The sequence below is a fragment of the Triplophysa dalaica genome, chromosome 17, assembly GCF_015846415.1.
Source record: "Triplophysa dalaica isolate WHDGS20190420 chromosome 17, ASM1584641v1, whole genome shotgun sequence".
Lineage (NCBI taxonomy): Eukaryota > Metazoa > Chordata > Actinopteri > Cypriniformes > Nemacheilidae > Triplophysa > Triplophysa dalaica.
Window position 1 is genome coordinate 12,161,341 of NC_079558.1, and position 26,651 is coordinate 12,187,991.

General features: G+C 41.6%; 1 protein-coding gene across 4 annotated transcripts in view; it reads left to right on the top strand.

Moving 5' to 3' along the window:
- Window positions 1-26,651, top strand: part of wu:fj29h11 (uncharacterized) — a 59,414-nt gene that overhangs the window by 17,326 nt on the left and 15,437 nt on the right. For all 4 annotated transcript variants that reach the window (XM_056770796.1, XM_056770797.1, XM_056770798.1 and 1 more), the window contains 22 exons: window positions 288-450; window positions 1,193-1,340; window positions 1,417-1,591; window positions 1,717-1,894; window positions 2,568-2,694; window positions 2,776-2,895; window positions 4,106-4,247; window positions 4,326-4,438; window positions 6,724-6,877; window positions 7,590-7,838; window positions 8,275-8,469; window positions 9,814-9,992; window positions 10,503-10,689; window positions 11,192-11,334; window positions 18,871-19,055; window positions 20,436-20,695; window positions 20,908-21,127; window positions 22,511-22,688; window positions 22,786-22,912; window positions 23,012-23,092; window positions 23,188-23,367; window positions 23,473-23,738. In XM_056770796.1, coding sequence (XP_056626774.1) covers window positions 288-450; window positions 1,193-1,340; window positions 1,417-1,591; window positions 1,717-1,894; window positions 2,568-2,694; window positions 2,776-2,895; window positions 4,106-4,247; window positions 4,326-4,438; window positions 6,724-6,877; window positions 7,590-7,838; window positions 8,275-8,469; window positions 9,814-9,992; window positions 10,503-10,689; window positions 11,192-11,334; window positions 18,871-19,055; window positions 20,436-20,695; window positions 20,908-21,127; window positions 22,511-22,688; window positions 22,786-22,912; window positions 23,012-23,092; window positions 23,188-23,367; window positions 23,473-23,738 — 3,770 coding nt within the window. The remainder of the gene's footprint in view (window positions 1-287; window positions 451-1,192; window positions 1,341-1,416; window positions 1,592-1,716; window positions 1,895-2,567; window positions 2,695-2,775; window positions 2,896-4,105; window positions 4,248-4,325; window positions 4,439-6,723; window positions 6,878-7,589; window positions 7,839-8,274; window positions 8,470-9,813; window positions 9,993-10,502; window positions 10,690-11,191; window positions 11,335-18,870; window positions 19,056-20,435; window positions 20,696-20,907; window positions 21,128-22,510; window positions 22,689-22,785; window positions 22,913-23,011; window positions 23,093-23,187; window positions 23,368-23,472; window positions 23,739-26,651) is intronic.

The following is a 26,651-nucleotide window of genomic DNA, read 5'->3' on the forward strand; positions in this document are numbered from 1 at the left end:
AAGTTCATTATATGAGTTGTGCTTTTCACAATTCATATTGTTCTAAACCGCCTTACAAATCCCCCAGTGAGCCAAAGCGACTTCCTAACATATTAAACAGATTAGAAAGAAACCTTGGGAAGAACCAAAACTCATGTGAGGAAAGTCTCCTCCTCAGGCTGGCGAGTATTTAAACAAATGCATTTAAAGTTTAAATAGATTCACAACCTACTTTTTAAACTTAATGTTTAATCTTCAACCTTTATAAATGAGCCCTTTAAAGCATTTTCATATGTTTCTTCATTCAGGCGATGATGATGAGCAGATGTTTGAGCTGGTTTCTGAGCATGGTGAAGTCACAGACCGCAGTGTGCAGGGGGAAGAGGAGAACCAAGACCTTCAGGATGAAGATCCGATGACGTCTGCTCAACCAGAGGACAATGAGCACAAAGCCATCATAGAAGACATCAGGTTCACTCCGCTTTTGGTTTTACTTAAAGGGATAGTTCACCCCAAAATTTCATTCAGTTGTCACTGTTACTGTTATTTACCTGTATAACTTTCTTTATTCTGCAAAAGACCATAGAAGATATATAGAAAAATGTTGATAAAAGAAAAGTCTTGGGCCCTTTTGACTTCTGTTGTATGGAGAAAAAATTCAATGCAAGTCAATGCGAACATTTTACAAAAGATCTTTCTTTGTGTTCTGCAAAAGAAAGAAATCCAAACCAGTTTGAAATGTCAAGAGGTTGAGTAAATCATGACAGAATTTAAATTTTGGGTTGAACTATTCAATGCAATGTATGAGAGATGCATTTTCGAAGCTTGAATCTAATTGGACGAGACAATCTAGGTGTACTGATATAGCGTAAAATCAGAAATTGAACTTTTCAACGGTTTTATAAAATGATACTTTGACAAACTTACAGTAGAGACTCAATTATGTTTTATAATGCAATGTCGCTCGAGTAGGAATGCGATAGTTCTCTTATATCAGCAGGCAGGCAATAACTGCCGCTGTTATAAGAGCATTATAACACCACTAGGAGAGCGATATTGCATTTATACCACAGTTCGACAGCACAAGTTTTAGGTACCGGGGTGACTGGTTGAATATCTCGTGGCTCTCAGCCAATCAGATTCGAGAATCAGAAATTGCTACAACTTATACAGTTATAGTCAGTATTAATGCTGTCACCACATGATGTTATAGGAAAACAGAGTTTGGCATCGGTGTCGAGCTCAACGAGGAGGGTCAGAACTTAATGAGAAAGCAACAGGCAAGACTGGGCCGAAGCCTTGAACGTCTCTCCACTGAGCTCTACAGCAAGGACACACACTTTGTCCTGGAGCTCATACAGGTCACTGCTCAAATATTGTAAAAGAACACACCCCATGCAAAGACTCTATAATGAAATAAATTGGTTTTGTGTGCAGAACGCGGATGATAACAGTTATCCTAATGGTGGAGAGCAGCCAGCTCTCACCTTTGTGGTGGAGAGAGACTGTATCACCATCTTAAACAACGAGTGTGGGTTCGAGGAGAAGAACATTCGTGCCATCTGTGATGTCGGCAGGAGCACAAAGGGAAAACATAAATATGGCTACATTGGTACGTGAAAAATTCTTGGTATTAGAGTATAGCTGCGTTATAAAATGCGTTGTAAAATGCGTGTTTTTGTCTCAGTGCTCCCACGGCTTGTTTTAACTAACACCTCCCAACTTTATGTGATACAGGGCAAAAGGGCATTGGCTTTAAATCGGTTTTTAAAGTAACCAACTGTCCTGAGATCCACTCCAATGGCTTCCACATTCAATTCGACAAGACCGTCAGCCCCATGGGATACATTCTGCCACACTGGGTTGACCGTGAAAGACCCGTGGGATCTGTTGCCAAGGAGATTTCTGAGAAAAGGTTAAAAAAAATCACAAGATATTCCACTCTGGCATGCTTGAAAACTGTCAAAAGGAGTTATTGAATTAAATATTAAAAGCCTTTCAGAAATGGATAACACAAAATTGCTTTAATTTTTACTGTTTCTTTATATGAAGTTTAACATCCTGAATACGAAAATCACATAAATTTTTTTACCATACTCACAAAAAACTACTTCAGCTAAATTTACGCTAAAACATTGATGCTACATGAAAATAAAAACTGTATTAGCACAATAATTTAGTATCACATAATTGTACAAGAACTGTAAAAAGTCGGGCGAGAAAAAAGTTAAAGTGTGTTATACATAAAATTCTGTAGCGTGTCAAAAGTTGTGCTTTCATTTCACAAGCAAACAGATTTATGATTTTTATCTCCTGGATAATTTTTCTGATTAGAATTTTCGATAGATTTATTGAATATGGCATTGCAATATGACACATTAGTAATTAGGATTATCCTAGAAGCCACACAGAACTCCTTATCAACCTCATAGCAACACATTTCAAAGCACTCAGAACATCATAGCAACTGCCCTCATAACACCCCGGAAACATGGCAAGTCTTGCATGGACATACGAAAATTTCTAGTTAAAGTGACACTTTTTTGATTTGTAAAACATTTACATGATTTTACGTGATTTTATTTCAGATGGACCACAAAGATCCACCTCCCTCTGCGATCAGAAAGCTACCAGACGAAAAACCTTTTCCATGATGTGCATCCCTCTCTTCTTCTTTTCCTCCATCGTCTTCGTTCCATCACTATTTTGAATGCGGTAATAAATGCGCCTTCCAGTGACCGCCTAATGCTCATCCATCCAGATGATAAAACGCAACTTTTGTTTTGTCTTTACAAGACGGAGAAGCGTTTGATGATGATGAGCCGCCGAGATTTGAGCCATAATGTTCTGGAGGTGGCACACACAAGTGGCGTCGAGCGCTGGCTTGTGGTCAAGAATATGCTTTACCCTAAAAAGGCAAGTTGTGGATCCTTGACACACACTTGATAGCATATGCTCAAATTAATTAAAGGTAAAATGATGCTGTTGTAACTTTCTTGTTGTTTATCTGCAACCATGTCCCAGATTCACTTCTCTAAATTGGAATGTGGTTATTTTGTCTGGGGTTTGTGCTTCACAATTTGTACTTTGTGTGCTCTCCATCCACAAAGACAATTGCAGGTCTTTCGGTCTGTCATAACTTCTCTACTGACTGGAGACACACAATATGGCATAGTGGTAAGACACTGTGTTTCCAGGATTTTATGATTGTAGCGAGGGGCGTGAAAACCCACCACCCCTTCAACAGCAAAAATATAATTAACTAAGAACATAGATTTGAGTTTGAAATGGTAGTTGAAATGTGTATGGAATCTATACATATCCATCACTATCCGTTCCCGCAGCAAAGCCTTTAAATTTTTCCCATTGACTTTTGGAAGATCACAAAAAATAAGCTCTGTGATTAACAAAGGTTTATGATTTGTCTTCAAGATAGTCTTCACAAATTAACACAACACTTGTTACTTTTGAAGCCAAAATACAATCGGCAGAAGTAAAAAGCTAACACAACAGCTCACAGACTCGATATCAACATCACCACCACCAAGTCCCCTACAACTCTTTCAAACTTTATAAAAAATGTGGTCCCTGGTAAGTAATTACTCTGTGAATGAATCCTTATCTACCTTTTTTTGCCCATATTGCAATTGCAATTGTGAGCTTTATATTCGCGATGATGTCTAACGCCCCGCCCAAAAGAAGTAGTAGATTTTTGCAACCTGTTAGCAACAACCGTTTTTAAGACAGAATAAGGCTTTAAAAATCACAACTGGGTTATAATTGGTGTGTTTTATGTCATAGAATAAATCGTGAAAATATTTAGCGGTTTTGTTAACCTCAGACCTTATTTCGGCCGATTTACCTAAAACCCATTAAAAAATAACATAGACTTTGGAGCGATGGAACCGGAAGTCCTAAAATGCTAACTCGCTTCTGGGGATTGCATGCAAAAATACGTAATCTCTGAGCCTCTCCATTGTTAATACTACACTTGCAAAAGTGATGATATTCAGGTAAACTACACTCTTGCTTATGTGATATTGCATCTTATAGAATGCAGAATGTTCGTGATGTCACAGAGTTTTAACCTGAGCTGAGTGTTTTTTTGGATCTGTGTTTGTAACAGATTAAAGAAGATGTGGAGTCAACAGAACTAGCCTTGGCGTTCCAGCTCAGCGACTCATCTTCGGGTGACGCAATACCTCAAAAACAGCCCGTATATGCCTTTCTTCCACTTCGCAGCTTTGGTTTCCGTTTCATCATTCAAGGTTCAGGATCTTATATGTGACTCCTAGTTTTTTCTTTAGTTGAATGTCACATTTTTCAATTTCATGTTTTTCTTGAAGGTGATTTTGACATCCCATCCTCCAGAGAGGATGTGGACAGGGACAGCTCCTGGAATCAGTGGCTCCGCTCGGAGATCCCACAGCTGTTTGTGCATGCCATGGACGTCTTCAATGTAAGAGAGAAGTGGAAGACAGCATTCTTCAATTCATACAAATAAACAATGTACATTAGATTTTTTTAACAACTCCAGCCTGAGATGGAGGTCATGACAAAGACCGTTTTATTTTCTATATTATTTCTATTAGTGGTGGGCCGTTAACGGTGTTAACGTGCTGCGTTAACGTGAGACTGTTATCGCGGGATAAATAAAAATGTCGCCGTTAATCTATTCTCAAAGTCGGGTTGGGAGCTGGGTCTATACTACACAAGCTATGATGACTTTCGCCTTGATATTTTAGCGCGGATGTATACCTAGCTGAATTGCACTGTACCGGGCGAGAACAAGATTTTTCAACTCGCGTGATTCGCGCAATTCGCGTCATTCGCGCCGCCTCATCATCTCATGACCAGGGCTTCATTCACGCGATTCGCGCCGCAAGTAGGTCTTTCGCGTCTTTGCATTGACTTAACATGTAAATCACTCGCGCTTGACGAGCCATTCGCATTTGGTCTGAACACAACAGAACGTTACTGTGAAATTACCACATCAAACGTGACGTGCTAACATGGATGCAGCTATGAAGCCGCCGGGTTTGCTTCAGGGAAAATGTATTTTTAAGAAGCTTCCCAATAGAAACCTCTACAAGACTGAGGTTGTTTGCACCTTGTGCAATGCGGAATAGGTTTAATTATTTTTTTTTTTACAGGTAGTGGTCTATTTTTAGTTGAAACCAGTAAATTTGTATTGGCACCTAATGTATATGGCTCCTGTATGACAGATCGCTTGTTGCTCCCTAACCCTTTGTAAATTGCTTTGGATAAAAGCGTCTGCTAAATGACTAAATGTAAATGTACTGTAGGAGCTCTTCCAGTCTCAAGTACCACCTAAACGCAAAGCATCCCTTAGCTATTGCGGAAGTAAACACAAGTACATCTTATTGAACATAATTTATTTTCATCACCAATTATCATAGTAGAACAGCTTTCTCAAGCAGTTTGTGATGCATTTTAGAAACAGGAGATGAGCCCCTGGTCTAATGCGCCACCTGGCTTGAGACACCCGTTCTCAAAGACTTACTTTTAGTCATTATTTGGGTAGCACACATATACTGAATGCCTTCGGCAGAATTCAAATGAGCAATTTTAATCTAGATTAATCTAGATTAATTCCAGGATTAATCAAGATTAAAAAAAAAAATCTATGCCCACCACTAATTTCTATCTATTTCGTATTAAAACAGGAAAAAAGGATTGGACCTATCAAAAGTTTACGTCACAGCCATGAATTATTTGCCATTAGAGATTAGTAGTCAGTAGATGGTATGAGAGGCTAATATTTTTTGCTCTTTTTCTGGAAAAGTGTGTAAAAATAAATTTGTATTGTAATAAGGTTCAATAAAAGGAAGGAAGGAGGCGGAACCCGGCGAACATTCAAATAATGTTTTAATCAAAACAAACAAACAATAACACGGACGTAAAATGCCGGCAGCCACCTCATGGTCGACTGCCGGCCAAAAGAACATGCATACAAACTTAAAACACATGTCCGGGCCCGGTCCTCTCGTCAGCAGTCCCTTCGCTCGTCCTCTTATGTTCCCTATTTCCTCCGTGAAATAAATAGGCTCCATTGATGTACTGTTTGTTAGGATAGGACAATATTTGGCCGAAGTCTGGAAAATCTAAATATTGAGACAATTGCCTTTGAAGTTGTTAATCAGAGACACTGTAGCAGGCTGTTGCTAAGAAGAAGCAGGTTTGTTTTAAGCTCTCTATTGGCTTACAGCTGAAATGATGTTGTGGAGAGTAGATGAACCCGAAGGCTTTACATAGATAAAAATTGAGTGTGTAATTCTCAAAGAGCTGGCAGCAGCGAGTGGTGTTTGTAGGTATGTTTCCGGGCCTTTTTGTTCGTGATTTTGCTGTATCCACTAGATTTACGGTAGGAAATTTACTAAATATCTTCATGGAATATGTTCTGTACTTAACAGCCTAATGATTTTTGGCCTCAATGAAAAATCAATCATTTTGACCCATACAATATAGTTTTGGCTATTACTGCAAATGTTCCCGTGCTACTTAAGACTGGTTTTGTGGTCCAGGGTCACAATTTTGAAAATATGTGCAACAGTGTGAAACAAACAGACACGGACCAATATCTACAACAAATTTCATAACTTTGATTTTATGGGGTCCTTAAGGATATGTATACTACATTACATGGTGTGAACACTTTGTGTTTTATTGGAGTAAGATTCACGAACGTCTGTGTGTGTGTGCATGCTTTTGTTAATCCCACAGCAACATCCAGAGTTCAGTGGGTTTGGAGGACTGTGTTACTTCTTGCAGTTTATCCCACAGCCAAGTGAGATCCTGGACTTCTTTAATCCAGTAGCCAATCAGATCATTCAGCTACTAAAGGGCAAAGCGTGTCTCCCAGCAAAAGAGGACAATGGTAAGAGTTAATCCTTATGTTAAAGGGTGTGTTCACAAAAGTGTTTTTTACTAAGGACAGCAGCTGGTGTCTTTTTATTCACATTTAGCAACGATTTTGTCCTCTGAAAAAAACTGAGCTTTGTCAATGTCATTTTTTACTCAGCCGTGTAATTACAGTTCAGGAGGTATGGTAAAACCACACCAACCAATCAGCACATCTTACTTGTATATATAGTATGTCTTTTTCTGTACCAGATGACATCCACGGACCTCAACAATAATAATATTTGTTGATTTAACAAAGTTAAAAGCTAAGTTAGAAACTACTAGCAACAAATTACTTAATACCAAAGCATCTCAGCTGAAAAAACAGTAAAGCTCTCGCAGCCGGCATTTTCAAATAAGCACCTTGTGTTTTCAGACTTGATAAATTGCTTTAGTGAACACGCGGCCTCACCCTTAATCAAAATGGTTCTATTCTTTTTGTAAGAATCAAACATTTGTCATTTGTAAAAACTGTTTTTCATAATCTTGTGTTCAAATGAAACGAAAGTGAGTTAAGATAAGATAATGTCACCGCATAATGTGTGTTACACTCCAGTCTAGTTCTACAAAATACGTATTTAGCATTTCAGTTCCTGAAGGACCCTTGAATTGAAGTATTTGCCTTTGTATGTTTTTTCACTGTAATGAATAAGTGCAGATGTGCACTGATATGATTCTCTTAACAGAGGGCAGAGTTGAATTCAAACAGCCGTCCCAACTAGCCGTGTGTCACGACCGCTTGATTCAGGATGTCATTGGAGGAGAGGATCTTTTAAGGTCCCTGAGTCTCTCTTACCTGCATCCTGCACTACAGTCAAGCCTTTCCGGCTCTCTCCTCTCTGCACTGGGCGTCCATCGCCTCAGAACCTCAGAAATCCTAGCAGTCACCTGCGCAATGGCCAAAGATCTAGTTCAACATGGTCATCTTAAATCAGGTACACACAACACGTGTATTCTGCACTGTGTTGAACACAAAAGAAGATATTTTGAAGAATGTTGGAAACTGAACAATGGCTATATTTATTCACTTTTATTGTGTGGTTAAAAGACCAATGACAACGTCAATGGGTACCTCCATTTTTCAGTTACCAATATGCTTCAAAATATCTTCTTTTGTGTTCTGCAAAAGAAAGAAGGTCATACAGGTCTGAAATGACATTAAATAAATGTAGTAAACAATGACAGAAACGATCACTTTAAGAAGTCTTTAAGGAAAACGCTTATTGCTTTGTTTACTGCTTGCAGTATGTTACCCGAATGTTGTTCTGTCATTGGCAAATGTATGCAAATGTATTTCTAAATTATCAATTGATCTAAAAAAATCACCTGTTATTTCTCATTCCCTCATTATATTCTCTATTGTCTTTTCAGAACAAGACCTAAAGAAGCTGGCCAAACTGTTAGTGTGTAACCTCCGTGCATTGGATATGGAGTATGGCGATATGGAGGCCCTTTTCCAGTCTCTCAAAGATGTTCCCATGATCCCTCTGGCCAATGGCAGTGTGGTTTCTTTAAGTTCAGAGAGCATTTTTTTTCCTCTCAGTGACGTGACGCAAGCTCAAACAGGTAATTCATTAATGCAACCCGCCGTCATGAATAGTCAAAAGTTTCTCACATGGGTTACACGTCATTGCGTGGAGACTTCTGTAGACCGGCTGCAAAATAAATGATCTTCAACTCCTTATTTCCTGAATCAACAATGTAGTGACTCACACGAGAGTCAGTACTTGCGTCACTGCAGTCAGAAGAAAGAGGAAAAGGTTTTATGAATCAAGGAAGTAGGTTACACATTGGCTGGTGCGCTAATAGGCCGTTTACACAAGACCGTTTTCAACTAAAAAACGTTTAATCCATTTTGGCTGTTCATTTACACGACAACAGTGTTTTGTTTCGAAATGCAAACTTTTTGAACAAGTTTTTGATCACATTTTCGTTTCCGTGTGAACTCTTAAGGCAGCAATTTCCAAAAACTATTGCGTCATTCGTTTGCATATAAAGCCTTGTCCACACCGACGTTTACCGCCTTGTGCCTAAATGAAGGGTGCCAATGTGAGGCATAAAAACGTTCTTTTAAAAAAAAATGCCTCGGCCTTGACACATTGACGAAGAGGAAGCAAGATGAATTCTTCTTTGGTGTGACAAGCGAGTGTCAGAAGCATAAAGTTGCGCAGCGCCACCTTGTGTACCGGGGTATTTCGTTTTTCATTAAGTGGCATTTCTGTTTTTCATTTAGTGGCATCTATGTCAGGGAGTGAATTTGCACGTTCAGTCGGCTCATCGCCAGTGAAAATTGTTTGAAAAACGTCTTGAAAACTTGTGGGATTATCGTCCTGGTGTGTAAAAATGCACAGATTTTTACATAGCTCATCACTCTAAAAAGCGAGGTATGCTATGATATGCTCTTACCATATTTGGAACATCAGGTTCCAAAGCAATTGTACTGACAGGTACGCCCACCTTACTTGCGTATACATTTGGGCAGTCTTAGTCAAATCACACCACGAACTGACGTAGATTTGTGGGGGTGTGGTTAAACGAGGCGTTTCAGGGAGGTCTGGGTGAGCATTCGCATGTAGATAGAATGCATCTTTAGTTCTGACACTTAAATTTTTGCAATTTTACGTGTCTAATACATTAATGGGCAACTTATAACACACCAAAGACACAGAAGAACACGTTTTCGCAAAAATACGACCCCTTTAAAAAAGGTTGACTTATGTGAGCGAACCACGTAGGGTTTCTCTATAGAAATATCCACTGGCATGGCATGTATAATACAGCGCTTTTACTTGTTTTCACAGATCCATGTAAATGCTTGTTTTGATAACGCTATTGTGTGTTAGTGAAACTTTTCAAGAACGCAAAGGCAAAATGTACACTAAGGCTTTCTGGGTTTATTTGGCCCTGTAGATCTGAAGGCTCTGTACCAGGATTTAAATATCGTGGAGCCCCAGCTGCTGGTGTGTCTGGATGAACTGGGGAACTCACAGGTGCGGGAGCTGCTACGAAGACTCAACATCCATGAACTTGAGCCCCAAGAGGTTCTACACAAGCATATCTACCCTATGCTGAGGAGCAAGTCCTGGGAGGTTAGATTCTCTGCACTTTATTACATCTTCTTTTGTCCAAAGCATAATCGAGGAAGACCCTCTTTGGAATAACCTGGGTTTAAAGGGATAGTTCACCCAAGAATAAAATATCCTTCATTATTTACTCACCCTCATGTCATTGCAGGCCTGTACGGCTTTCTTTCTTCTGCAGAACGCAAAAGAAGATATTTTGAAGGATGATTGTAACCAAACAACAAAGCCCTCCATTGACTTCCTTGAATAGACACAAAACCAGACATTTTTCAAAATATCTTCTTTTGTGTTCCACATAAGAAAGAGTCGTATACAGGTTTTGAAAGGCATGAGGATAAATGAACGATGACAGATTTTTGTTTCATTCCTGTAGCTTTGTCCTCATTATGATGTTACTTTTAATGAAATGCAGACTTAAAACCTAATAGTTTTTTAGATGAAAGCGTGACGTTCAGGATGTTAAGCATGTGTGCGTTCATTTGTCTGGCATACTTATTTAATCCTCTCTTGCTCTAGAAAAAGCCCAAGGACATAATCGTCAGCTACCTGGTGTTTATCAAACTACACTCTCAGGATCAGAATTACAGGACCCTCGGCACAGCCATCCCTGTGTTGACCAGCAGGGGCTTCCTCTGCCCCTCCAAGAACAAGATTCAGTTTTCAAAAGAATATGGAAACATTGACCTTCCCAACAAGCTCCCTGGTAAACACATTTACAATGTTAACCTATGAAAGCAAATGATATTTTACACCTTACAGAATAGTTCAACCAACATGGTAAATTCACCCTCAATCATTATAAAAGTATGGCATCACTATCTACAAGTTTAAATGCTTAATTAGTTGTCATTCAACTGGAAGAAGTCCAAGTATTCTAGCAAAAATGTTTCTCTTTAAACAAGAAAATATCAACATATAAGGAATGATTGTTACTCAAGCTTTTATGATGCGTTTAAGTTTGCAATAGATAAAGGAAAAACGTTTTGCTTCATACTTGTCCCAAGTAATTGAATGTACCCATTATGCAACCGAGAACTAGAGAGCATTTTTATAGACTTAGGAATGCATGAAATGGGGAACACTGGAACTTATGCAACATGATTGAGTGAACATGGATTGGAAACCCTGACGCAGCATCACATAGAGATTCAAAGAGCTGAAGTTTGCTGCCCTTTTAGTCTCAAACAATTATTTTCCATACCCAGGTGTGGACTGGATCCTGCTGGACCCCTGCTATCTGCGGGCAAACGGAGATCTGGACGGTTGGAGAGAACTCCTCAGGAATCTGGGAGTTAGAGACCTTCTTATCTTTAGGAAGGAGAAGCGGACCTTCACTGGTTCTGAACTGGTAAACTGGGATGAGTTACATATTACACAAGAATCCTCATGACTTGCCGTGCATGCATGAGGATTTCTATGTGTGTTTGCGTACATCACATAGACTAGTGTCGGGGATGCCAACTTGTCACCTTTCGGGGAATTTCGCCGTTTTGGATCCAAAATGGGTCAGTATTGTGATTCGTTTAGATCCGATGAGTTTTTTTAAATGGGGGGTGACGGAGTCTTGGTGAATGAAATTATGAGAATCATGTACAGGTGTTGTGGTTACGATATCAAATCACTAGCCAGTTTGCGGGTTATGTTTTGAATGCTGCGCACATTATCATCTCATGAATAAATATTAGATGTAGTCGAATTACGCAGCAACTCTACTGCGCATTTCTGACTTACTTCAACTCAACCGTCACTAAGCAACCGGTAAAGGAGTGCTGCTTGTTGATTGAAAGGAATGGAGCAAACCCAAGAAACATAATATGCGGTAAGTGCGTTAACACCCTACGACAACCGCTATCACCATAGATGATATGTGCCAGACAGTTGCCCTGCCCTAAACTATTCAGCATAACACCATAACTAGGAACCAGGAATTCGGTGCCGGTACCTTTTTTCGGTACTTTACTCTCTGTGTAATAAAAAAACATTTATTTCAGTGAAAAAAAGTCAAAATCTCTCGATTCAAACATTTAGTTGAAATTTTACACAAAAGAAATAAAGACTGTAGAAATAACAACATCATTATTATTACTATCAGCTTATTCAATTTCCTCATCACACACATAATCATTTATTTATGCAGAGTGATAATTTACCTAAACCATGAGGCCTTCACCATTAACATACCACAAGAAAATATAGATAAACAAAACTTGAAAAGTCTACAAAAATATTTTTAACAGGATCATAACTGAAAAGCTCTTACCACTGAGCTTTCCTGTAGCTCAGTGGTAAGAGCATTGTGTTAACAACGCAAGGTTGTGGGTTTGATCCCAGGGGATTGCAAATACCTATGTAAAATGTATAGGGTAAAAGCAATGTTAGTCGCTTTGGATAAAAGCGTCTGCCAAATGCCTAAATGTAAATTAAAATAACACATTGATTTGTAATAAACATTTTTAACAGAGATACTGAAAGTATAACATATATATATATAATGTTGATCATATAAAAATACATAATATAAATGTGCATCAGTCTCCTGCGGCGCTGTTTACAGCTTCAAACTGCACCTTGATGGCCTCACTCACCTCTTTCCATCGACTGGTCTTATCTGTCACTAATAACTTTGTTTAGGGACTTCATTAGATGATATTATTGGTTATGTGTGTTATGTATGTGTTTAGCTGCTGCGTCTGAGCGCGCATTTCCTTAACGCGGTTGTATGCTTAATTTTCCAAACAAGAACAAGTTAAATAAATAATATAAGTATGATAACCATATGTAGAGTTGAATGTTTATTTTTATTTTGTACATTGATTAGGACAGCCTGCTTTATTAACGGTTTTAGTTTCGCTTTGGGTGAAGTATAATTCTCTCTCTCTCGTACCTGCTCACGCGCAGCACAATGCATTCTCAGGTACCGAAGTTTGCCACCGATTTAATGTGAATCGATACTCTGTAGTACCAAGTCCAGTACTCAACTCTTAGCATGATGCATCCAAATGAAGAAGGTCACTGGAAAATCTAAAGCCCACTTTTTTCCATCCTGACCAATTTGTTATTGTACAAATAGGTCTGTTTAATTTGTTTTCTATTTTTAGGGATTGGACTGATCTATATTAATGGGGTTTTATTCAAATTTTGTAAGGGAAAAGGCTAAACAAAGGATTTCTTTTTAAATCTAATCTGTTTTTTAAATATATGCTATTTTCATCTTAATTGATGTTTGCTATGATGTAGTTTAGTTTTTATACAGAAAAGTTTCAAATAGCTGTTGAATTGTAGATTTTGCGTCAAAAAATATGTAGTAGATCTAAGAAAAATACACTAAAATGAAGTTAACACTAATTTCATCTTTTTAATAAGACATCTTGATGTAATTTTAAATAGTAAAACTGGTTTATTGTTTGGGGTATAGTCACAATTTAGCAATATCGACATAACCATGATATTAAAACATGGTTCCCTATCGATACTTCACTCGTACTGCGTAGCTATACGCTATGGGGAAAACTCCTTTTTCTCCGATGACTGAAGCTTTACAATAACGCAGTGAATACTGCACTGCCATTGGTGCGTGCGTGTAAAGTAAATCTTTAAACCAACGGCATCGAAGCTGCACGGACTTATGGCGATGGCGCCCGCCAAAAGGGGCGGGGCTAATGGCTATATAAGCAGACACATCGCAGTAGGGTCCTCAGATCTCTTCTCCTTCAACGATGACTTCTACCTGGCTACCCGGACTGATAGCTTCGCCGTCGAAAGAGCCTTGCAGCGGACTGGACCTCTCTGCTCAGCGATTCTGCTCGTTTCAGCAGCGCTGTATCCTTTTCCCTGCCGCTATCCGGCAAAGAGCTCTAAAAGGCAAATTTTCTGAGCAAATTTCCTGCGCCGTTGTTGCAAATGCCGCACCGTCCCTGTCACTCGTGTGGGATCCACCTCCACGCCGCTGACGGTCACGGCGAGTGCGTCTAATGCTTGGGAGTTTCACATGATCGAGACGCACTCAGAGAGACGGAATGCCCTCACTGTGAGAGCATGAGTCTCTCCTCTCTGCGCTCGCGGATAGCTTTCTTTTCAGAGAGCGATTCCGCTCCTCGATCCCTCCGGCTTCACCCTGCGGGGACGAAGCAGCGGGGTAGAGGAACTAAGCGCTCGGGGTGCCTCGCCTTTCACCGGTTCGTTTCTCTCAGACGGAGCTGCGTCCACCGGCTTCCGCCGATGACGTGGTCTCGTTTAGTGGAAGCGAATTCGAGGAAGACGACCGCATGTCATTAGCGGCTTCAGACGGGGAGGAGCTATCGGACTCAGTTTTTGACCCCACCCCCTCTCCGTCTGTAGAGCACAGTGAACCCGTGCCTAGCGTGGATTCCGAGCTTTTTCAGGTCCTCGCTAGGGCTGTGGAAGAGCTGGGTTTAGAGTGGTCCTCTCCGGAGGAACCTACTCGCAGCCGCTTAGACGAATGGTTTCTGCCGGGGCGCTGCCTAGCCCCTCAGCAGCGGACTTCGCGGTTCTTCCCGGAAGTTCATGATGAACTCACCAGGTCATGGTGCGCCCCCTATTCGGCCCGTTTACGACCCTCTTCTTCCTCCGCTCTCACCTCTGTTGACGGCGCAGAGGAAAAAGGATATGAGAAGCTGCCTTCCCTTGATGAGTCGGTGGCCGCACATCTGTGTCCGCCCTCGGCCATTGGTTGGAAGGCGAAAGCGTCTCATCCCTCCAAGCCGTGTAAGACCACCTCGGCCCCTCGCTGGACGTGCATTCTTGTCCGCCGGCCAAGCGGCTTCCGCTCTGCATTCCATGGCAGTACTCCAGGTATACCAGGCCAAACTCCTCCAGGGATTGGACGAGTCCGGTACTGACTGTGCGCCTTTCAAAGAGCTGAGGAGCGCGACGGATCTGGCTCTACGTGCCCAGGCGATAGGCAGATCGATGGCCAGTCTTGTGGTTCTCGAGCGCCATCTATGGCTGACGCTCACGGAGATTAAAGAGGCGGACAAGGTCCCCTTCCTCGACGCTCCGATTTCAGCCAGCGGCCTCTTCGGACCGGCAGTCGAGGGCTTTGCAGAACGTTTCACGGCAGAATAGAAATCTTTGCAGGCCATGAAGCACTTCCTGCCCAGGAGACCCGGATCCAGACTCAGCAGCCGGTGAGGTCCACGCCCCCCGCTGTGCAGAGGGCAACAGGTGCTGAGACGCGTCAACGCTCTCGCTCTGGGAGATGTTTCCCACAACCTCAGCGCCAGGGACCCCGGCCAAAGATCACGCTGGACCCGGCGCCTCAGGCACCATCCTGAGACCGAAGGCAAGGAAGAGGAAGGGATCGTGTCTCTGTCAAAGAAAGCTCTTGTGTGTGCCCAAGCACCCCATTCTGTTCCGGGTGCTGGCAAAAATGTGTTTTTGTTCCATAATGTGAATACCAGGTCTGAATGCCCGCACAACCCACCACTGTTATAGCGGGCACTTTAATAAAGTGCCCAATAGGCTTACCTCCCCAATGCATTCAACCCTTTGCCATTCGGGCCGAAGCCTGGCAGGCCATCCCTGGGTTATCTGCGTGGGTGATGGGGATAATATCTCGAGGATATTCACTCCAATTCGCTTCACGGTTTCGCGGGGTGATCTCCACCCGAGTTCAGAACCCGAATTCACATGTTCTGCGCACGGAGCTGAGGAACTTACTGGACAAAGGAGCCATAGAGCTGGTTCCTCCAGATCAAACAGAGTCAGGTTTCTACAGCTCCACTTCCTCGTACCCAAAAAGGATGGTGGTCTCCGCCCCATCCTCGATCTCAGACATCTGAACCGCGCCCTTATGAAATGGCGTTTCAGAACGATTACACTGAAACAGATCCTCACGCAAATTTGCCCAGGGGACTGGTTATTCTCCCTGGATCTGAAAGACGCGTACTTCCACATCCAGATAGCTCCCCATCACAGACGATTCTTGAGATTCGCTTGCGAAGGGGTTACATATCAGTACATGGTCCTTCCATTCGGTCTGTCTCTAGCTCCTTGCACTTTCACGAAGTTCATGGACGCGGCTCTATCCCTTCTCAGGCAGACGGGAATCCGCATTCTGAACTACCTCGACGACTGGCTTGTCCTAACACAGTCAGAGGAAGAGCTAAGGTCCCACAGGTCCCTCCTTCTCAGCCATCTAGAATGCCTGGGGCTCAGGATCAATTTTACCAAGAGCGCTCTGTCCCCCAGCCAACATATATCATTCCTGGGGGTAGTCTTCGATTCGAGTCTTATGACGGCAAGAATCGCGCCAGACCGTGCCCTGGCTATTCAGAAGCTCGAGGCCTCTTTTACACCGGGAGCGTCACGCCCCCTCAAGGAGTTTCAAAAGGTGCTGGGTCTTATGGCCTCCACGTCTCAAGTGCTGCAGTTAGGCGTTCTTCGGATGCGTCCACTGCAGTACTGGCTGAAACAAAGAGTTCTGTCACACGCTTGGCATCTTGGACGCCTACGCATCTGGGTGGATCAAGTCTGCGTAACTGCTCTAGCCCCATGGAAGGATCTTCCTTGGTTGGAGCAGGGTATGCTCCTGGGCACCACATGCAGACGAAAGGTGATCACGACAGATGCCTCCAACATGGGACCGCCACGTCTTAGTCCGATCGGACAGCATGACAGTGGTGTCCTACATAAATCACCAGGGAGGCCTCTCCTCAAGACGCCTTTTTTCTCTGGTACTACGCCTCTTGGAATGGGCCCAGTGCAATCTGCGCTCACTGAGGGCAACTCATGTGCCGGGCAGACTGAACTAGGGAGCAGATATGCTATCTCGGAGCAACGTCCCTTCAGAGGAATGGACGCTCCACCCCAGGTCGGTTCAGAAAATCTGGGAAGTCTTCGGCAAGGCAGAAGTCGACCTTTTTGCCACAGAAGACAACACTCATTGCCCAACCTATTTTTCGAAGAACAAGGACACCTTGGCCCACAGCTGGCCCAACCGGCTCCTCTATACCTTCCCACCGATCGCTCTTATACCACAGACGATTGGGAGAATCAAAGAACAGGCACACACAGTGCTGTTCTTAGCCCCACTCAGGAAGAACCAGCCTTGGGTTGCCGAACTGTCTTAGCTGCTTGTAGCAGCCCCATGGCCTATTCCCCTGAGACGGGACCTCCTCTCTCAGGCAGGCAACACCATTTGGCACCCCCAGCCAGAGCTGTGGGATCTGCACCTTTGGCCTCTCGACGGGAGCCTACGATCCTCCCCGAGAGTGTCATGAACACGATATCACAGGCTAGAGCTCCGTCTACGAGACAACTCTATACCCTTAAGTGGTCTGTCTTCTCCGCCTGGTGTGCAACTCGCGGCACAGACCCAGAATCCTGTGACATATCACTAATTCTGTCCTTCCTGCAAGAGCTGTTGGATAAGGGGCGCTCCCCTTCCACACTCAAGGTTTATGTGGCAGCAATCGCAGCCTCTCTTGCCCCCATAGCGGGTCAAGGAGTGGGAAAGAACGACTTGATTGTTCGTTTCTTGAGGGGTTCCAGGCGGCTACGCCCTCCTCGCCCTCTCACCGTTCCCATATGGGATCTACCTACTGTGTTGAGAGCTCTGAAGGGTCCTTCCTTCGAGCCTCTGCAGTCCGTGGACCTCCGTCCCCTAACGCTTAAAACCTCACTGCTTCTAGCATTAGCATCGGTAAAACGTGTGGGTGATCTGCAGGCGCTCTCTGTGAGCCCCTCATGTCTTGAATTTGGGCCTGATGACTCTAGGGTAGTCCTCAAACCAAGACATGGTTACCTACCTAAGGTGCTCTCTACTCCGTTTAGAGCACAGGTAGTGACATTATCTGCGCTCCCCTCCTCTGAGCAGGACCCGGAGCTTAATATGCTCTGTCCAGTCAGAGCGTTTAAAATTTACATTGAGCGTTCCGCCACCTTCAGGCGGTCGCAACAGCTTTTTGTCTGCTTCGGTGATCGCACCAAAGGGTCCCCGGTCACGAAGCATAGACTATCGCGCTGGCATATTCTTCATTGGGCCTTCAATGCCCCACGGGAGTAAGGGCCCATTCTACCAGAGGTGTCGCCTCTTCATGGGCATGGTCTAGCGGAGTCTCTATAGCGGATATTTGTGCCGCAGCCTGCTGGGCTTCGCCTTCCACATTTACCGGATTCTACAATCTGGACCTTCCGTCCTTACAGGCCCAGGTCCTTTCTGTTTAAAACTAGATTTCCGGACCGTGGTTGCCCTCAACCACACCGGCACCCTAGCACATTTTTGGGACAATTAACCGGATTAAGCCACCTATTAGCTTGGCTTTCCGTCTTCTGCAGGGCTTCCCTGCCTTATACCTATCCTCGAAGCCACGGCTCCGGGATTATATGGTGTTTTTTGTTCCACTTGTAGCACGGCGGGATTATACTGGTTCCCCATAGCGTCCTGCTACGCAATACGAGTGAAGTATCGATAGGGAACATACTCGGTTACTAACGTAACCTCGGTTCCCTGAGATACGGGAACAAGTACTGCATTCCTGGCCGTGCTTACAACTGCATATGGTCGTCGCTTCAGTCAAAGTAACCTGGAGGACCCTACGGCGATGTGTCTGCTTATATAGCCATTAGCCCCGCCCCTTTTGGCGGGCGCCATCGCCATAGGTCTGTGCAGCTTCGCTGCCCTTGCCGTAAATATTTACTTTACACGCACCAACAGCAGTATTCACTGCGTTATTGTAAAGCTTCAGTCATCGGAGAAAAGGAGTTTTCCCCATAGCGTCCTGCTACGCAGTACTTGTTCCCGTATCTCAGGGAACCAAGGTTACGTTAGTAACAGAGTATTATCTATTCATTTCGATGATCATTTCGATGATCTGTCACACAAGTGTGGATGACGTATATAATCTCTCTCTCTGTTTCTCAGGCGTCTAGTTCATGGGCACTGGAGAGTAAAGTGTGGTCTAAGCCTGCAGATGGGGTGTATATCATTGAAGATCAGCACTGTGCAGAGTTTCATACCTTGCTTACTGCCAACCACCTCTCACCTCACGCGAAACTACAGCAAAGACAAGCTCTTATAAAACTGATTGACGAAAACTGGGATTCAGGGTAAATACAACATGATTCTTCTGATTTACTCCATTCATAAATATGGGGCTATGGCAATACAAGCGGAAATGTGAATTTAGTCACCCAGTTACCAAAGCATCAATCAGCAAGCTATAACGTAATCTTATTAATTACACGGCTCATTTGAATGCTTGATTCTGATTGGCCAGTCGCAACATTCCAAGGGTTGTTCTTTTCAAAGTACACCGCCTCAAAACTAATAACACCTGTAACCCTGCTGCCGCAAATCATTTTGAGAGGGGCAGTTTATATTACACAAAAATATATATATATGTCTTTTAAAAACATATATGACATTATATTTACAAATTGTTAAACCAATTTGCCTGTTCGTGACATTTGAATGTCGTTTCTTACTCTATAACCAAAACTAAAGAGACATTTTACGTCCAGTTTTTTCTCAATGTGGCAACTAGCCATGTAATAAGCGGGATAATGTACAAGCAGCCGGCTGTTGTCGCGAAATAAGTCCCTTCAGTGTGACACAAGACCATCCACTCCTCTCATTTCTACGATAACAACCGGCTGCCTGTACATTATCCCTTAAGTGAAATTCACTTTACTTATCCTCAGTCTATTGTAGTAAGCTTTACTCCAAATTGTTCAAGCCCACTGATTTTGAAGGAGCAATACTGTATGTTAATGTGACTCTTGCCTGCAAGGCATCAGGATTTGCATTTTAGCAGGCACGGTCATCGTCCGTGTGTTTTTAAATCCTTTCCGATCTCATAAGCTATAAAGTGCTTTGTTTGGCGTATTCTCAGTCTTGTATGGTGTGTAGTGCCTTATTAGACTAGTTTTTTAAATGTACTAAAAAATATTTAAATTTAAAATGTAGTATATTTCAATTTAAAATTTCAATTAATTCAGTATTTCAGGTTAAATCATAAAAATCTATTTATTTTTAAGATGTAAATGGAGGGTTAAAACCATGTCACATCCTATTTCAGACTCGCATGCATCCTTCTATTTTTGGATTAGTGCTCTCGAACAAACACAAGAGCGTTTGTCACACCAAAACTGTGCCGCAAGTTTTTATAGGTTGACTTTGGTGGCTTCAAATGCGCTTATGAAATTCCATGTATTTTAATTTAGCTTCCTGACATTACACATCACCCGCTTCCCCTGTCTCTAGCTACAGCCTGAGTCATTCAGCCTCACTCTGTGTCGCCCTTTTGTAGAACTCGCCTGAGCCGCCTCACAGCACCATGTTTTAGCCTGCAAATGTATTCTTTCACTGTTGTGTTTGTTTGTACTGTATGCTGATAATTTGCACCCGAACAATCTATCATTTATTCATCTAAAGCCTCAGCACACCCTACATCTTTTTACATGAGAGTCTGTCTTGTTCTGTTACAGAGAGAATTACTCACAGTACCTCAGAGTGCAGGTCTTGGACAGCCAGGGACGTTTTTTCAGAAATGCAAATTCCTCTTTTTACCACAATCTCACCCAGCTGCTCTGGGTACCAACATGCAGGCCACCATGGGGAGACGGACAGCACGTAACCTACCTACAGCCGAAGTCTGTCTACATTTACTCTATTGATGTACATCGACTACTTGGATCCCATGTTGACTATGTCCACATGGAACCCAGTGAATTCACCAGAGAAATAGGTACGGCTAGTTGGTTTGGGATTTTTAAATCAGTTGAGATTTTTCTTCAGTATTTTCATAATTCAAAGCAAAACTGATTGATGATCAGTTCAGTACAACGTAGTACAATATAATGTCCGTCTTTGGCTGACATCAGCATGCCCTTTTTTAACCTCTTCCTTAGGCAAGTAAAATCATCATATTGTGGTAATTGACATGAAATGATTCTGCAGGAATGAGACACACTGTGCAGGTGGACGACATTATCGGCTATCTGAAGTGTTGGTGCACTAAGGTTTCAGAGGATCTCTCAGTGGAGCCTGAGGGAGCTGACTTCACCACAACAGTCGAGCACATGCACGCAGTGTATCTTTACCTTAGTGACCAGTGTTCTAACGTCAAGTTTAGAGACCTGTTTCAACACTCACCTGCTGTTTTCATTGAGTATAACAGGTCAGATTTACACATGTGACATACTGCGAACAGCTATTTGTGTTCTTTGATGAACTTTGGTTAGCATTAGAGACACATCTTTTGTTTGTAAAATTGTCATACTTTTGACATATTCTGTTAAATTATTGAATTTTTCATTATAGCCATGGAAAAGATTTAGAGACCATTGCAAATTTATATTTAATCAGCATTTCTAGATATATTTTGGTCATTCCAGTCCAGTGTATGTTGAAAAACTGTTATCCAATAGCAATGTGAAAGACTGACAGCATTACAAGACATAAAAATCTGTGATTATCACATACAAAATATTTTGTATTACACTTTTCCTAAATACATGTACAAATATTACTGTTGGATTTCTTAAAAAGTAAATATGAACTTTTTTGCAGTACTTGAGGCCTGAAAAACAAACTGAGAATCTTTTCTGTTATTTTGATCTGTTCTCCAGTTTAATTTTCTGCAAATTAATATGAATAGAAACAATATTTATATTTAAAATGTCGGAGAAATATTGTGAGTAATTCAAAGAATGAAATATTTTTATTTATTTTACCTGAACACATACCTTACCTATAAGTGGTTAATTCAGAAAAACTGAAACCTGAAATATAAAATCTTGCATGCAACCATGATTTACTGGCTGACAAAATTGGACCAAAAGAAACGAAGCAGCTTTATTTATGTTCATTTTTTTAATTTAATTTAGCTTAAAATTATGATTAAAACATGAATCTGATTAAAGCTGAAATCGCTTATGATTGTTTATATAAACAAAAATCAGCTGTTAAAAAGATACGTAAAGATGTTTTCTTGGCAACAACATTTACAAATGTTTCTGCGCATACACGCGTTCGTGGACTGACCTTCACTTGCAGGAAACATTCATTGTTTATTTCATCAAATTAACACAACAATTATTTAATGCTATTGTTTTTGCCATAGCATTATAATATTAATTAATATTAACAATAGTTGGATAAAATATAAATAGTTATATCATAGACACAGACCGGAAGTTTACTCGTCCAGGCACGCTCGTCCGATGAAAGTCTATAGTAAATAATCTGTTTAAAAAATGCTTTCAAAACAGTCTCCTGTCTTTACCGATAAGTAACGGTAAGCGAGATGGCAAAAGAAATACAATGACTATTACTAAACAAAATCACACAAAGGTTTTAAACTAATTTAGACATCATCAGGGTTTTTTTTAAACAGGTTGCAAAAATTGCAATAAAATGTGTAAAAAAAATATTTTAAAAGGACATCCTTTCATTGACCATATTCTTTGAAATTTTTAAAAACCACTCTCTACAAAATAGACATCCAAGTTTTCGGTAGGACAGCGACGATATAATTTTTTTTTCTCATGCTTGCTTAAAGAAAGCAGGAATGGTGCTCTGGGCGGTTCTACCATCTGAAAGAGGTTTGCTGGAATGATCCGACAGGCATGTTTCAAAGGTACAAGGAGCTGATTCGAAAGCCTGACAGCGGGATACAGGAGCCTAAACTACTGGCACCATTTTATACTGGATTGCATGACATGAAGAGCATGTTTAACGTGCGTTTCAGGTTTTGCCTTTTTCCATTTCACAAGCAGCATTTTAATAGTAATTCAAGAATAACTTTCTTCTCAGTACTCTTTGATATAATTGCAGTCTCTCAATGTGGAGCTCAGTCCATCTATGAAGCAGTATGTTGCCCTTTTGGAAGCTGTTTGTGAGTCATCACCTCTTGCTACAGTGGATGTTGTCCAAGACGTTTCTGTCATCTTTGCCAAGCTAGGTAAGAGAATTAATGAATTAATTTAACTTATGCATTTTGAATTATTTACACCTCTGGTATTTGTTTCCATTTAACACACTTACCCTTATTTGTCTTAAGCTGATAAATGTAAAATGCATGTTCTTGGAGAACAAGATCAAGTTCCTCAACTGAACCCCGACTATTGCTGCTCTCTCAAAGGTGAGATCAACTTAAAAAAAGCTAGTTGTACCTTGGTTTTATTGGCAAGTTTCTCTTTCTGGACTATAAAGAGAAATTTTTAATAATCTTCACAGAAATGATTTCTCACAAAAGAGTGTTCCCCACCAAGAGTAACGGCTGGGTGACGCTAGCACACAAGCCCATGATAGCGGACAGCCCGCACTTGGAGAAGATCTTCAAATCGCATCATGAGATTTGTCTGCTCAACCTACCGTCTGCCATGAAGAAAGCAGCCATCAAATTAAAACATCAAGGTAATGCATTAATAAAACAAAGGAAAACAAACAAAAGTGTTTGAGTTATTGTAATAAATGTTCAGGATTATTCAAAACTAAATTTTAGGTTTTTCTTGTCGTCAGTTAAACTGAATGAGAAGGAGGCGTTCAGCGAAGCAGACAGAGAGTTGTTCCTGGAGATCTGCGGGGTGAAAAGACTCTCCCAGTATGTGTCCACCGAACCACAGACTGAGAGCTACAGGCCTTGCCCCTCTGTGCAGACCCTGGTGCGACAGATCGTCCCTTATATCCAGAGGTTCATTTACCAGCATGGGGATTTCGAAGACATTTACAGTGAGCTGAAGGTTGCCGGGATTGCTAAACAGATTAACTCGCTGAGTTTTGGACAGGTATGGATACTTGAGGTTAGGAGTGTGCGAGAAATATCATGTGCGATAATGTAGCAAATCTTTTTTTAGCCATGTGCGAAATCATATTATCGAGTATGTCATGCATTTTTTAAGCTTCACGAAAAACAGCACTTGGTGTTCACTGTAGCGTTTTTAGCTGCTTGTTAAATTACGGATGAGTTTACTCATCAAATAAGATTCTCCACCAGATCTATCAAGATCAAACATATATGAAATGAGTTGTTAAAACGTCAAATTCAGTCAAGGAATTAGTTTAGCTCAAAGGCAAATATGTATAATAATCGTCATTACACATACATATTTTACAATTCTTATTAGAAAGATAGTGATACAAATCCCATATGTATCCGTCCAGCAAATGCATCAATGATTTATACACTAACGTTATCTCATGACCATAAGTAACGTGACTTTACCAAACAAAATTTAAGAGCAGAGGTAGCATAGATCGAAACACAGTTTAAGTGACCAAGTTTGTGAGCGTGAACAAAGAGAACCCATCACAAATGCCTTTATGGGTTTTTATTAAACTCTACTCTACATGGTAAACAAAATGAAGACAAACAAATACATGAAACACAAATGCGCTAGGATGCGCAGAGAGAGAGAGAGAGAGAGAGAGAGTGAGAGGGCATGGCCGCGAGGCCGGTAAAACATGTCTGAAAACCATTAAAATCATCTTTAACAAAGAGGCACGATCTTAACGCAGCTAATCTATTTTTAGAAACGGATACTTGCAATATTGTTGTTGGACCAATATCTGTATGCGCGTTGATGGAAATCTTGAATGGTTTCAGAATGCAGTCCTGTTGAAACGCTGAGTTTGGGTTCTGAGTCCAAAGTTCCATGGCCTAAACGGACTCCCCAGAGGGGAGTCCCTTGGAGTGTCTTCTCGTCCTCTTTCTTTTCCTTTTGTGATTCCAAAAGTCCACTGAAACATGGTTCGGTGATGGTGTTTTAAATGCACACCTGCCCTGCCCCCAGATGGTCTGCGGGCCAATGCCATGAAAGTGAAAAGGGGGCCTAAGAAAGATCCTTTGTTTCTCATGGCACCTCATTTGCATAGCTCTGATAGTTTGGTCAGTTTGCGTCCAATACCCAAACCTAGTTATGGGCATAGCATGATGTGTGCTATGCCTTTTACAACATAGCTCATCATATAGGGAATTCAAAGATGTGTAGTTACATATGAAACATGCAAGGCATTGAACTGTGAACGTATGAATACGTCAAATGAACCCTGAATCAAAACTTGCATATCTAACAAATACAGAGTATATAAAATAGCACGAGCGACAACCTAGACATTTAGATACATTTACAGAGAAGAATAGTTTAAATCAAATAAGTTCCTATTTGTCAGAGAAGTTTCTCTGCTTGGTCTCATGTCTTAAGTAAGAGATGAGACAGAGACTTATCAACAATGCTTTGAAGCGAAGGAGTCGTAAATATCCAACAGAGGAACCAAATGGTTATAACACTCTCTGTGAGAGTTCAACCTAAAACCAGACCCCATGGAGCTAGGCTTCCTTTGGTCCTTGAAGATGTTATCTTAATACCTAGACAAAAGGGAGTGAGAGGTTGAATGGCTTGATCCAGACACTACATCACAAATACTTGTCAAGCACTGCACGTGCACATTCACAGCGCGTTAGCAATGTCTCTGTCAGCTCAGTGTCTGCTCTTAAAGGGGTCATAACTAATATAACTAATATTATCATTTGTTTTTGATGTAATGCAATGTGTATAGATGATTTAAAGAGTAAGTAACATTAGATCATGAAAATTACATTTCATGCAAGGTGTTATGTTGCCGTGTTTGAAAGTAAGCAGTCTGCCAAGTTGTAAGTCCGAAGGTGAATGAATAAAAAAGTTATTGGCTTGTAAAAAAGGGAGTCAACTCTGAATCACCAAACAAATCGTGACTTAGTCCGAAACTCTTAACCGCCGCGTATCTACGTCACTAGAAATTGGACCCACCTACGTTTTGCCGGGACTGAATTCTGCCAGGCGGCTCCAGTCCCATATATATATATTGCTTAAATTGTGTAAAGATCGTTTTTGACAACTTGCCAGATTGTCCGACCTCCTCACTCACTTTCTTCCAAGCAAGATCTTTTTTATTTCTGTTTCGATAAAAGTAAGATGTATACAGCTCCAGATATCCACATACAGCAACGATGATTTTGTCCTCCATTGTTGTTTGGGATTTCTGCCTCCCCTCGCAACATCATAGTCACCTGACTGACAGAGCAAGCTCCTGATTGGTTAACGCGGCGCGAATTTTCGCCAAAGTTCAGATTTTTCAACTCGCGCGAATCGCGCTAAACGCTCAATTCGCGCGATTCGCGTCATTCGCGCCATTCGCGCGATTCGCGTCATTCGCGCCATTCGCGCCGCCTCATTCGCGCAATTCGTGCCATTCGCGCCGCCTCATTGGCGCGATTCGCGCCGCAAGTAGGTCTATCGCGTCTTTGCATTGACTTAACATGTAAATCACTCGCGCTTGACGCGCCATTCGCGTTTGGTCTGAACACAAATGAGCTTTATTGCCAAGTATGTTTGCACATACTAGGAATTTGTTTTGGTGACAGGAGCATCCAGTACACAGAATCAGCAACAACACACAGAGACCATCAAACAATAAAACACAGTTACACAGATGATTTAAATAAGGGCCTATGGGTATAAAAAATGTTAAATGACTATCATTGAAATAGGGGGAAATACCAACTTTATTTGGCCATCTCTATCTATACACTGTATATAATATCCAACCACCTATAAACCGTAATCCATTAATGACGGTAAGGCATTCCATTTGCGACACATAATGAACGCGTTTAACCAATCACAGCATACTCCTGTAATTATGATAGACATTCTGTTTGC